Source organism: Haplochromis burtoni, unplaced genomic scaffold, assembly GCF_018398535.1.
Source record: "Haplochromis burtoni strain Fernald_Lab_line unplaced genomic scaffold, NCSU_Asbu1 Contig_210, whole genome shotgun sequence".
In the NCBI taxonomy this organism is placed as follows: domain Eukaryota; kingdom Metazoa; phylum Chordata; class Actinopteri; order Cichliformes; family Cichlidae; genus Haplochromis; species Haplochromis burtoni.
In genome coordinates, this window is record NW_024582571.1 from 667,822 (window position 1) to 680,341 (window position 12,520).

Sequence of the window (12,520 nt, forward strand, 5' to 3'; positions counted from 1 at the left end):
GTTAATGAGAGTGTGGGGAGTGAGTTGGAGGGTGGGGTGGGCTGCTTTTAACTATGTAAAGCACTTTGTGCTACATTTCTGTATGAAAAGTGCTTCATAAATAAAGACTGATTGACAACAGAGAGCCGATTCAGAGAGCGAGAGCCATCCTGTCCTCAGGTACCACAGGTGTCCTAAAGTGAGCCTGTCATGGAAAATCTCTTTGAGCATCGCTGACTGAAGCAGCTGTGGTGGAGCAGGAGGTTTGGGGGTGACAGAGGAACAGGTGGGCGGAGCAGACTGCAGTTTAGAGGGTGAGTAGCCTCATATACGGAGGTGGCTGCCTTCCTGTTTGTCCTAGCAGCAGGACAGCACAGAGGGCAGCGACCTGCAGACGTGGATGGAGCCCTGCAGGATGGAGCGCGTGCGGTCAGGGTTAGCAGTCGAGTAGTCAGTTTTGCTTTGCTGAGGATGTTTGTGGCAGTCATGGAGCAGGTCAAGCTGTCATAACAGGTGATTCAGGGCTCCCTTTATAACCTGCTTTAGCAGGTCCAGCAGACCATCTGTTATTAAAGGGAACTAAGTGAACTGAGCACAGTTCAGGCTTTTCAGTTCTACAATCGATGGCTTTCTCTCTGTAATGCTCCACCGTCTTTGACTGACGTTGGGGGGAAAGTGCAGTTCGTGACAGCATGAGTCTTTTAAAACCACAAAATCTGAAGAATTCAAAATGAAAAGATTATTGGGCAATGAAATGTGAACAGAAATAAGTAAAACACGGCTCCAGCTGCCTTTCTTTGCTCAAAAACCCTCCTCTAGTACACGTGTCAAGACCTGTCATCCAAAAATAGTTTTCTCATTGTTTACTCTCCAGTCACATCACGGAGCTGGAGGCCTCAGCAGCCAATGCTTGCTTCAGAGATGGATACCAGATCTGCAACCACAGTAAGTTGCCATTTTCAAAGTGCCCCATCAGAGCCAGTCTACTTTATGTTGCCAATGCATGCAATCATCATCTCATTGAATCCGATTGTGCTGACGGGGATAAAATGGCAACAACTGCAAATATGTTGCTGTCTACATACAGAGAAAGTGCAAAATGGTAAAGCTGCTCTGCAATCTTCCTTTTCTAAGGAATATAACCAGAATACAACCAGCCGAGTCAGCGTGTCACAGATGATGTCGACACTCTGACTCAGATTTACTGCAACACGTTGGTAAATCTGCAAACCTTCACCAACCTGAGAGTGACGGCGCTCCAACCGACCACGGTGGTTTGGAGAAAGGTCGCCGTCGCCTCGCCATTAAATTCGGTCACCCAGAGGTTGAGGGTGTTTCTGGGTGACCGCTTTGATTGTACTTGCAAACTCCAACAGCAAAAGATGTTTGAACTTGTTTAAATGTAGTCTTTGGTTGGGCTTAGTCACAACGACAGCTCAGTTATGCTGAATGTAATAAAACTGAAGCCTTCTTTGAATCGAACACATCAGATGCTGACATCCAGAACCTGCAGGGACTGTTTGTGAAAGGCACCAATCCTCTGCTTCGTTTTTGTTGAATATATTAAAGATACGTATCCAAGCAGCCTGAATTAACACGACGCCGTGGGTTGGTTTTCCTCTTTTTGAGTCACTGGTTGCCTTGGCAGTCTGAAATGAGCAAAAACGGATTTTTTCTGATTTTTGAAGTGACGTGCTTCTTATTTAGGTTTTCACAGGTTGACATTCAGCTTGAGGTGCAGAGACTTGCAGACATCAACGGCAGAGATAATTAAAACCGGCGCGCTGACAGCTGAAGATCCGTCCACTCACTGCTGTCCAGCATCGTCCTCGCCGCATCAATTAGATCTGCTTTGCATAAGGGCGAACGCACACACACCAGCAAATGTCATAAGCTTTTAATGATTCCTGTTATCTCTCAAAGCCAGCCTCTATATTTAAAACCATATATACATATGCGGCATTCATCTCCATCTCCAGAATAACCTTTAGAGAGCTCGCGCTCGGGCTGGAGGTGTTATGAGGAGTTGGTTTCAGAGAAAGAAAGCAACGTTTGATTTGACGCAGCAAATTCAACGCTACAGTCTGAGTAACAGGAAGGAAAAGAAACCTCCACCTCACAACAGCTGCGGGTCAAGCTCCAGTTTAATAACATGTGGTAATGAAACAGCTGATTAATATTCATCCGGCTGCAGATGACACTGAGCTGTTATCTGCTAAGGTGAGACAGTGAGGAATTACTAAATTACACACCTGAAAGCTGTGGAGGCAGAGAACCTCCAGGTCAGCACAGATTCATCTTTCTTTTAATCTCAGAAACACGAGGTTGGAAACTTCAAACAAAAACGTTTGTTTTGCACCTTCACTCCACGATTTGGGTTTGAAGATTCCTTCAACTGGTGACAAAAATCAGGAAAAGTATCCACGCTGGCTTCTTTACGCCAAACATGGTTAAAACATGGCTGCCAAGGTGACACGTAGTTGTTCCTTCCTTTGCTTTATTGATGCTTTCTTTCTTTCGATGCTCTGTTTTTGGCTTATTTGGATATTTGGGGGTTTTTTTTGTTGATTATTGGATTAGCTTCATTTCTTGGATTCTTTGTAACACGTTGCTTCCTTCTTTTCTTACGCACAGATTTTTAAGGCAACGATTGACAAAGAAAAGCATGTAGGAGAAAGTGAACGTGCCTAATTTCAGGTTTTTCAGAACAGGAAAATTGAGAATTAATTAAAATGCATTTATATAGAAATTCTTCCTTCTTTTGTTTCTTGGAGGTTTTTCCTTTCAGGATATGTTTTTATTTTTTAGCAGTTTCATGCTTTAGATGGTTTTTTGCTGCCCTCTGCTGTCCCATGACCACGAGCTGTGGTTAGACCAGCGGTCTCCAACCTTTTTTGCGCCACGGACCGGTTTATGCCCGACAATATTTTCACGGACCGGCCTTTAAGGTGTCGCGGATAAATACAACAAAATAAAACTAGTACCGGTACCGAAAAAAAAAGATTTATTCATAACACACGTGAAAAGACCCAGGAAAACCGAGTTAACGATAAAAACGATAACAAAATAACGCTGAAAACCGATAAAACCCCTGAAAACCAGACATTTCACACCTGAGCCTCAACTCTCGCGGCCCGGTACCAAACGACTCACGGGTCCGAGGCCCGGGGGTTGGGGACCGCTGGGTTAGACGACCAGAGTCGGGTTGCTGGGCTCTGTCACTCCGAACCCTGCACAGCGGAGGTGGTTTACTGAACCTGATTCCTCCTGAATGGTTTGGGAGGAGGCTTCTTTGCAGAGTTGGGGACACCTGAGTGACCCCTCCCGGGGAGACATCTGGAGATTTCTGCCTTGAATGCTGCTCCTCAAATGTTTTATGTGGGCAGAAAGTGGGCGGGTTAACACTACTGTTTTTAATGAGCCCATTTTTCAATGACTACGACTCTGCTAGTGTTGGAGACAGATTTCAATGGTTTTGAAAACAGAAGAGGAGCTTTGATGGACGACAACAAGCATTCATCAGGTGCTGAACACAGAATAATGAGCTCCGCCCAGGTGTTTCCAGGTACACGTCACATTACCGTGACTCAACAACAACGCTGGGCGAGAGACTCAAACGGTTCCTGAACGATGAGAATAAAAAACTTTACAGGTGGCCTGTGTGATGGATGCTCAGGGTTTCTTTAATGGTAACCATTAAAGAAACCATTAAAGTTATTGGTATAGTTTAGACTCTTGTAATTCATCCATAATTTTTCGCTTCACTTGTTTTGATTCTATTTTCTTGGATTTCTCTGTTTTGGTTTCACCTTTTAAAGGCGACCGCCCTAATAATTAACAGCTTTTGTGCTTCGTACTTTCCTACCTTCCTCCGTTGCCTCTACGGTTTGCTGTTTTCCTGATTTTGTCCATCGGGTCCTCCTTTGGGGTCTTCATTAGCCTTATTTTTAATTTCCTTGCTTGTTAGTCGAACATCTCTCAGGTTCTTTGTCTCTGTTGCGCCTTTGTTTTCTTTGTATTTTTCCGGATCGTTGGTCAGTGGCTTCCTTTTGCCGTTCAGCGGTCATGCGCCGAATTCCACGCTGCATCACTTAGTCCCGTAGTCTTTTCTTCTCGGCGCTCTCTCGGCTCATTACTTTCTCTGTTTGTGTCCACATCAGGATTGGCTTTTCAGCTCTGAGAGGAAGAAACCTCAGCATCTGGCTGACTCACCGTATTGATCAACACCCCCCATCAACTCTCTGCAGATGAATTGCAGCCGTTTCATGCTTTGGGCTCAGTAGAAATCTTATTTATTGCACCTATAAACGCTTTAATAGGCCATACTTCCCACAGCGTGAGATCGACTGACATGAAAGCCTGACTCGTGTTGCATATGCATGAAAATCTCCTCGGTTTCACATTTTACAAAGTTCTGAAAACCAAACAAAGAAAGAACATTTTTAACTTAGCAACAAAAGAATGTGGAGGAAAAAGCTCCATACAGCGCTGCACTCGGACCATATAGTGTATATAGAGGTTGTGGGTGTTTTTCTCTGTTTTGTTTTGGACTATTTCTGATCGACCCGAAGGCTGACTGCATCATCTGCTGCACTGAAAGACTGTGAGGTGGGTGGCAGCGAGGACTGCCAGGCTGACTTTAAAAAGAACATTTTATTCAAATGAGACCTCCTCATTGGAGAGGATACATCCTGAATATAGTCAATTGATTTAGCTGTTCGAGTCTATTTCCTGTGGTATGAATATTTGGTAATAATATGAAACTGTCAGCACATTGTGTTTCATGATACAACACAGCTGAGGCTTCTGCTGCTGTGGCTTTGGCCATTTGGCAGCAATGAAAGGGTAATGTGATTTTAGGGACGAGAACGCCAGTGACGTCTGTCACGAGGGGCAGAAGCTGACGTGTGCTCTTCAACTCTGCAATGAAACATCTACTGACAAAGACCACTGCGCTCACACCACCTTTCTGAGCAGCAGAGAAACGTCTCCAGGCTGGAACAGGCCAGAGCTAGTCTGGAGCAACGACTGGATGTCATCCTTCTGTGCCATTAAGCAGTGACAGACAAATAGCTGTGAAAATGGTGACAGGTGTGGATGAAATAAACACAGGTTGATGTTGTTGTTGACTCTGACGTCAGCAGATTTCTTCAAACGTGCTGAAGAAAGAAAAAAACGGCCACAGCTTTGGACTCTGGGTCTGGCAGAAGCTCCAGTTTCACCCCAGCAAACGAGCAGAAGCATCACAAGCTGCAGAATAACGTGAAGCTACAAATATCTGTAAGATACCACAGCCTCACACCTGTCGCTCTTGTATTTGTCCGTGCAGTGACAGTGTTAGACGATTATATGTAAAAGAAAGTTTTCATGTGACAGTCGAGGGAAAGACTGAGTCCACCCCTGATTCAACAGCTTGTAGCAGCAATAACCTGCAGGGAGGATTTTCTCTGTGGCTTCGTCAGTCTCTCACATCACTGTGGAGGAGTTTTGGTCCACTCTTCTTCATATTGTTTTTCGCCTCATTGAGGTTTGCAGCATTCGTTCATGCACAGCTCTCTGAGCTCTGCAGCAGCTCCGTTCTTCTCTTCTTCAGTCGTTCTGTTGCAGATCTGCTGCTGTGCTGGGATCTTTGTCCTGTTGATGACCCGGTTTGGTCCGAGCTTCAGCTGTGGGACACACGGCCTCACACTGACTCTACAGAGGAGCTCATGGTCCACTCAGATCATCGTCCCTCCTCCACCGTGCTGACGGCTGTATGAGGTGTTTGTTTCCTCCAGATGTGCTGCTGTGCGTGGTGGACAAACATCTCCACTGTGGTCTCCTCTGTTAAGATGCAGTTTTGGAAATATACACCATGCTGGTATGTTCTCTTTAGAGAGAAGACTCTTTCCCCTGAAGCCCTAAACAAGCCATACTTGTTCACTCTTTGCTAGCCGAGGTCTGAGCTGCAGCTTTTGGGTTTTTTGGAGTTCTTCTGAGTTTTGCACGGTCTGACCTTGGGGTGAATTCTTTGGAACGTCCAGCGCTGTGAAGACTTGCAGCTGAATGTTTTCAATTTGTGAATAATCTCCCTTAGTATTTGTAGACGGCCTTATAATCCTTCCCAAGATCTTTGCTGACATCTTTCCTCCTTCGCTTGGTCCAAACTAGCAAAAGTGCCATAAGTAGTGGTGCTCACACCGACTGATGATCCTTTAATTAAGTGCATTTGTGCATTTAATAAGCAGCACCTGGCTGCTACTGACCTTTAATATTCTGAATTCCTATAGAAGCAGTAAGCGTGCCATTTACTGAGACTGAAAGTTAATAAATACGCTGAACTCACTGTTTAGTACGTTTTACAGAACCATGGACCAGAACAATCCTAAGGCAGGGTCAGGGTTGATTTCTGCTCCTCTCTATCAGCCCATCCCAGCAGCCATGACATCTGGTCAGACCCCCTTCATAGCAAAGACGTCTAACAGGATGTCAGAGGCAGCAGTTTGTAAGAAGGAGCTGTAGTTTACACCTTCGTAGGAAATTCTCTGCAGATGATCAGCATGTGAATCTAAATTACATTTAGCCACAGACTTCACACTGAAACAGCGGTCTTTAATGAAAAGTTGGAACAGAACGGGCGTTTGCTGGAAATACTGAAAGAAAACTCATAATCTGCAGAAGAGTGGTGTGGTCAGAAACATAATAGGAGAGAGGCACAGCATATTTAAAACTCAGCCTCTCTTTGTAGGGCAGAACAGCTGCCGGTCGTCTCAGGAACAAAGAGGCTCTGCAGAGCTGCTGCTCTATGTGCTCTGGGTTTGAGCTCAGAGGGGATTTCTGCTCAGCTCCTTGGATAGCTTTGCATCAGTGGGAGAGCAGGGCTTTCTGTCTGGCTCTGAATGTGCTGTCCATAGCAAACGACTACTTCTTTGCTGAAAAATTTATCCCGCTCCAACCAACAGGGGAAAAACTACAAATAGCGCAGAGAACAGGAGTCAATATCAGACTTTTAACACTCTTCCTGCTCCGGAGAGATGAGCCTGAAACACGGCGTTAATGAAATCTTTATGCGTCTGTCAGGATGAACAAACCAGGTCTGCACAAACATCCTGCTTTGTTAACGTACTTGTCATCTCTGCCGACCGCAACAAAACGCTGAAAGATGGCGCCGAAACAAGCCGTCACTCTGGCTTCCCTACGGACTCTGTGACGCTCGGCTCCAGTCAGGAGGAGAGGACCCAGCTCGGATCGGGACAGGGCGGATGAAACCGGGCCCACAGTATGCAGTGCACGTAAAGGAAACATACTGGAGTTATTTATCCGTGGATTCTCCCAAAGCTCCATGTTCCTTCTTTACCGTTTCCCCCAAACAGTACAGTGTGCTGCAGTAATGCCTTGCTCACAGCTTCATTATTTCGCCTTCTGTTTAAGCCATAATAAAGCTTTACACCACATTTATGAACAAAGTGTGAATCTCGACTTTGACAGTGAGATTTTTGCGAGACTTTGGGTCCTCATTAGTCAGGTCTCCATGGCAACGCTGACGCGTGTGTGTGTCTATGAAAAATTGGTTTTCAGGTTCACGTCTGTCCATCAGCCTACTGGGTGAGGAGCTAAAACTCTGCAGAGGGATTTAAAACACACCTAATTTTAAATAAACGATTGTAAAGGAATTAATTCATTATTAATTATATTAAAGAACATTTCAATCACAGGTTTAATCGAAGCCCAGATTTGGATCCCGCTGAAACATTTTAAACTTGTAGTGTATGCAAGAACACACATATGGACACAAGTATGACGCAGCCTGCACACATCACACCTACAGGAGCTGCTCGACCGTCTCTGCACTCAGTGATGTCTCTGACACACTGTGCAACCAGGTAAAGATGGTGGTTGGTGTATAATTCGGTTTTTTGATGTTTGGGACTGACTGCAGGTAGCTTCAGTGATCAGTGCAGAGGTGTCCTGTCAGGAGGCAACCTTAGTCTAATCTGGAGGGATCATTCAAACAGACTGTTGAAGGTTTGCAGTTAATCAACATCCATTTTATAGAGTCAGACAGATTCCAACACGTAATCCACCAACGGTTTGGACCTGTGCAGGATATACTGGACAAAGGATGATGAAGATGGAGCTGCCAGCAAGGAGGAAAAGAGGAAGCCCTCAGAGGAGGCTCATAGATGCAGTGAAGGAGGCCGTGCAGAGGGCTGGAGTGATTGTGGTGAAATAGAAGTTAAGGAAGAAGAAGTCTCTATCAAGCCATCACAGCAGCTGCAGCATCATCTGCAAAGTCATGTGTTTTTATACTGATGAAGATTAAGAGACGTAACCCAATACTGTTTCCTTACTGTGTATCGCAGACTGACTGAAAACTCCTGAACATAGAAGTTGTTTCTACCAAAGGAGGGCATCAGTGTCACTGCAGTGGGATGAGTGCTTACCGGTCCAAAGCTGTTGCTGTCCAGACTGTGGCCGTGATGATCTCCCTCGATCCAGAAGTGACCATCTGGAACTCGAACATAGCGGTTCTTGTAGGCCAGAGTCCTGAAAAGATGGAAAATGAGAGAAACTTCTAAGAAAGCAAGAACTTTGTTTTCAGTCAGACGTTCATTATAAATTCATTCAATTTAATCGAGAAGACATTGTCGAGATGACCTGCTGAAGTTAGGGTTAGGGCATCACAGTGGGAAAGAAAGCTGATGGAGGGAACTCTGAACTTGGCATGGTTGTTGGTGCCAGACAGATTGGTCTGACTGTTTCAGAAACTGCTGATCTGCTGGGATTTTCCCACAAACCCATCTTTAGTGTTTACAGAGGTCGGACTGAAAAAAGAAATCCAGTGAGCCACAGTAATCCAGTAACGTGCCTTACTAATGTCAGGGGTCAGAGGAGAGTGCCCAGATTGGTTCAAGCTGACAGAAAGGCAGCGGTAGGTCGAATAACAACCAAAGCCTGCAGAAGAGCATCTGTGAGTGCACAACATGTTGAACTTTGAGGCAGAAGTCCACACTGGGTGTCGCTGCTGCCAGCCTAAAGCTGCATTTCAGAGTCTCACCAGAACTGCAAAATAGAAAAGCATTGAAACATCTTTTGAGTCTCGATTTCTGCGGCGACATTCGGACGGTAGGATCAGAGTATGACGTGAACAACATGAGAGCATGGATCCATCCCGCCTGTATCAGCAGTTCAGGCTGGCTGTGGACTGACTGCAGGAGAGTTTTTCCTGGGTCCCAACTGAGCATAATTTAAACTCCGCAGCCGACCTGAGTAATGTTTCTATGTCCATCTCTTTGTGACCACAGTGAATCATGATGGCTCCACTCATGCTGAGAGGACCACAATTAAACTCCTCAATTCAAACACAGAAATACAACAAAATCAAATGTCGCCATTTATATTCAGACTTCAGGCAGCATTACATTTAATGCAACACCAGCATTGGAAAATTATTACTGTTAAACTGCAGCGATGACAGCAACTACACCCATTTTTACTGATGCATGAAATAAATCAGGTTCCAAGTATTGATGGCAGTGATAATAAAAGAAAGAAATGTTCACCAGAATTATGATGGTTTTGTAATTTCCACTGTTTGTTTTCAGTTCAGTTTAGGGTCAGTTAGTTATTTCAGTTATATATTTATATTTTATCACACCCAGCTTTATTCTTTGATGTAACTTTGGATATCTATGACGACCCGACTCAAAAACAGAACTGACTAGGACTAGGAATGACTATGAACAAAGCTAGCAGGCTAACTGTAGCCTGCATGATGTTATTTTTTTCAGTCACAATACAGTAAAAATATAATGACAACTACTCACAAGGCAACTATACAGGCTGCCTGGATGGAGGCAAGCTGTCCAACTTGGACTGACTGCAGTCACTCACACTTTCACACTTAAAGTTCATTTACTCTGAATCAGATGATGAGGTTGCAAACTTCAGCCTTTTCCTGTAGTTTTTTCCCAAAACTGACAAAAACAACAAGTGAACCAAGCAAGTCTCTTTAAACCAAATGAGAATGTTTAGTCCACTTATCCGCTCTTTAAGTCTGACGTCATTAGCCGTTTCTGGGTCCAAAGTCAAACGAACACTGCACCATCGCTGAGAGTTACATAATAAATAAAATGATCAGCGTTGCTGCTTTACCAGGTGTAACAAATAAGTTTAACATCCAGGCATCCATGAAAACAGGATTTATGAAGTTTAACAGAGTTAGAAGTTAGCGGAAGTTAGCTCGCTAGCTTCCACCTAAACATGATATAGCATGTTCTGAGTGAGAGGTTTCTGAATAAATCCAAACGTACAGCTCTGTTATCACTTCCAACATAAATGAAGACAGAAAACTAAACAGCAGTGACGTTTGTAGGGTTACTGAAGTTTGGCTAGCTGCTATATAATGATGTGGTAAATGGACTGATTCTTACATGGCGCTTTTCTACTCTCCCAGAGTACTCAAAGTGCTGTATACACTCATTCACACTCATACAAGAACTTCTATATTCAAGTGCAATCTAACCAACATTCACACAACTTGGGGTTAGAAACTTGCCCAAGGATAATTTGGCATGCAGACTGGGGAAGCCAAGGATCGAACAACCAACCTTCCAATCAGTAGCTGATCTGCTACGTGATCGCTAGCGACACAGCTATGTTAGCATAAACACACTGAAGCCTGCAGGATGAACACCAACCTTTTTCCACTGGATAAAAGTTAACGTGAGGGTTCCTGATGGTTAGAGACAAATGCAATCGCATGGCAGGATGCTGTAAATGGACCAAACTTCAGTCAGGAGAACAACTGAGATAATCCATCCACAATATGAGGTTAGTCATTCATATACTGCTACATGGGCTGGAGTTACATCATAAGGGTTTAAAAACTGAGCTTTAAAATGAAGAGCGATGATAAAAACTGAGAGAAGCCGACAGTGATCACTGACTGTTTTGAGGGGCTTGTTCAGATTAAATAGAAAAAGATACAAAACATTAAAACATGTTAAAAACACAACAGCCTTAATAAACGTAGGGTATTTTGGGCTGGAAGCAGGATTCATACGTCATCACTTAAAGACCGGAGTGGCCAGATTGCATTAATTCAACTGCTAGCTGCTATTCCACACTTACCGTTTGTGTACTCTGCACATACATGGTACCTGTTGTATCTCAGATTGCAAAACACACCCAACTACAGGAGGGCGCTTAGCTCAAATTGCAGCATACACCTGGTAGCTGTGTTGGATTGAGGTTGGATCACATACACAACATAAACAAACTGCTCTGGAGTTCATTTGAAACCTGATCGAGATGTGTTTTTGGTTCACACCAGAACAACTGTAAACTGATAATTGCTGTGTCTTATCATCATTTCATTGCCTTAGTGATGCACTAAAGTCACTCTGACGACTGCAGCTGACTGCGAGTTGTCCGAGACCTGGTCCTCATCTTCAAAGGTAACATGGATGCAAGTTGTTTGCACACGGTTGGAATCATTTTGATTGTGTTACGGTCTCTAACTGTAGCATTAGCTAATGTTAGTGGTGTTGCTGGTATATCTCCAAAAGTTGATTCTGTTCATCTGGACGTAGCGTTTTGTGGGAGAAACGTTTCGTCATCATCAGGTGACTTCTTCAGTCTCAGCTGACTGCAGGTTTCAATCTTATAAACAGGACATTTGCATAATGAGTGAAACCAGCCCACTGAAGGAGCAATGGGCTGGGAGGGCAGTTCCTTAATCTTAATTATGCAAATTCTCATGACCATTGATCAACAACCACTGATCAATGGCCATGAGTCCCATTCACAGAGAGTTGGGGAACGGCTACAATCACAAGCGCATTTTCTGCTTTTAGCATGTTTCAGACTTTTTGTATTGTGCTTTTAATCTTAACAGTTTCTGGAAACCAAACAGGAGCTCACAAAATGATCTCCAGCGGTAAACTGATCAAAGTGTTCATGTGGGAAGACAAAAAAAAGAAGATGAAAATCAGGAGAGAATAGCCGTTAACGTTTTCATTGACGGTGGATCAAATTATCGCCTTCATTTCATTATCCTTAATCATCAGCCTCCAAATCATCTCCTGCAGCGTCACTTCCCTCCGTCACCTTATCGCTCAAACAAAGATCTGATCAGAGGATTCAGCCTAACAGAGGTGGTGGAGGGGGGCGGTGCTCATCTCGTCCTGCAGCCGCTTCAGTTAGCTCGTCGCGTTTATGAGGAGAAGGTCCGACACCCTTCATCATCCCTCTGGACTGTTACGAGGCTGTTCCAGCCCTGATTTATCATCCAGCTTGGGAACATTGTGAATTATAGCCTCAGTGACTTTTTAAATGGAAATTTGTCTGCAATTCCTCACGCATGTGTGTGTGTGTGTGTAGGTTGGTCCTGCAGGCTGACCAAAGAGGCCTTGGATACATAAATATTGATTTAGCCATAGCAGCTGAATTTACTGACTCGCAAAGGAAAAGAAATAAGAGAAAACAAGCTGGGACCTTTTTGCAGAAATAAAAAGGTTGCAGTTTATATGACACCAATTCTCTGCTACATTTGACAAGG

At 44.2% G+C, this 12,520-nt stretch overlaps 1 protein-coding gene across 3 annotated transcripts in view; it reads right to left on the reverse strand.

Annotated features, from left to right (window-relative positions):
- The window catches only part of immp2l (inner mitochondrial membrane peptidase subunit 2), a 207,132-nt gene that overhangs the window by 9,966 nt on the left and 184,646 nt on the right, over window positions 1-12,520 (reverse strand). For all 3 annotated transcript variants that reach the window (XM_005936391.3, XM_042226402.1, XM_042226403.1), the window contains exon 5: window positions 8,403-8,505. In XM_005936391.3, coding sequence (XP_005936453.1) covers window positions 8,403-8,505 — 103 coding nt within the window. The remainder of the gene's footprint in view (window positions 1-8,402; window positions 8,506-12,520) is intronic.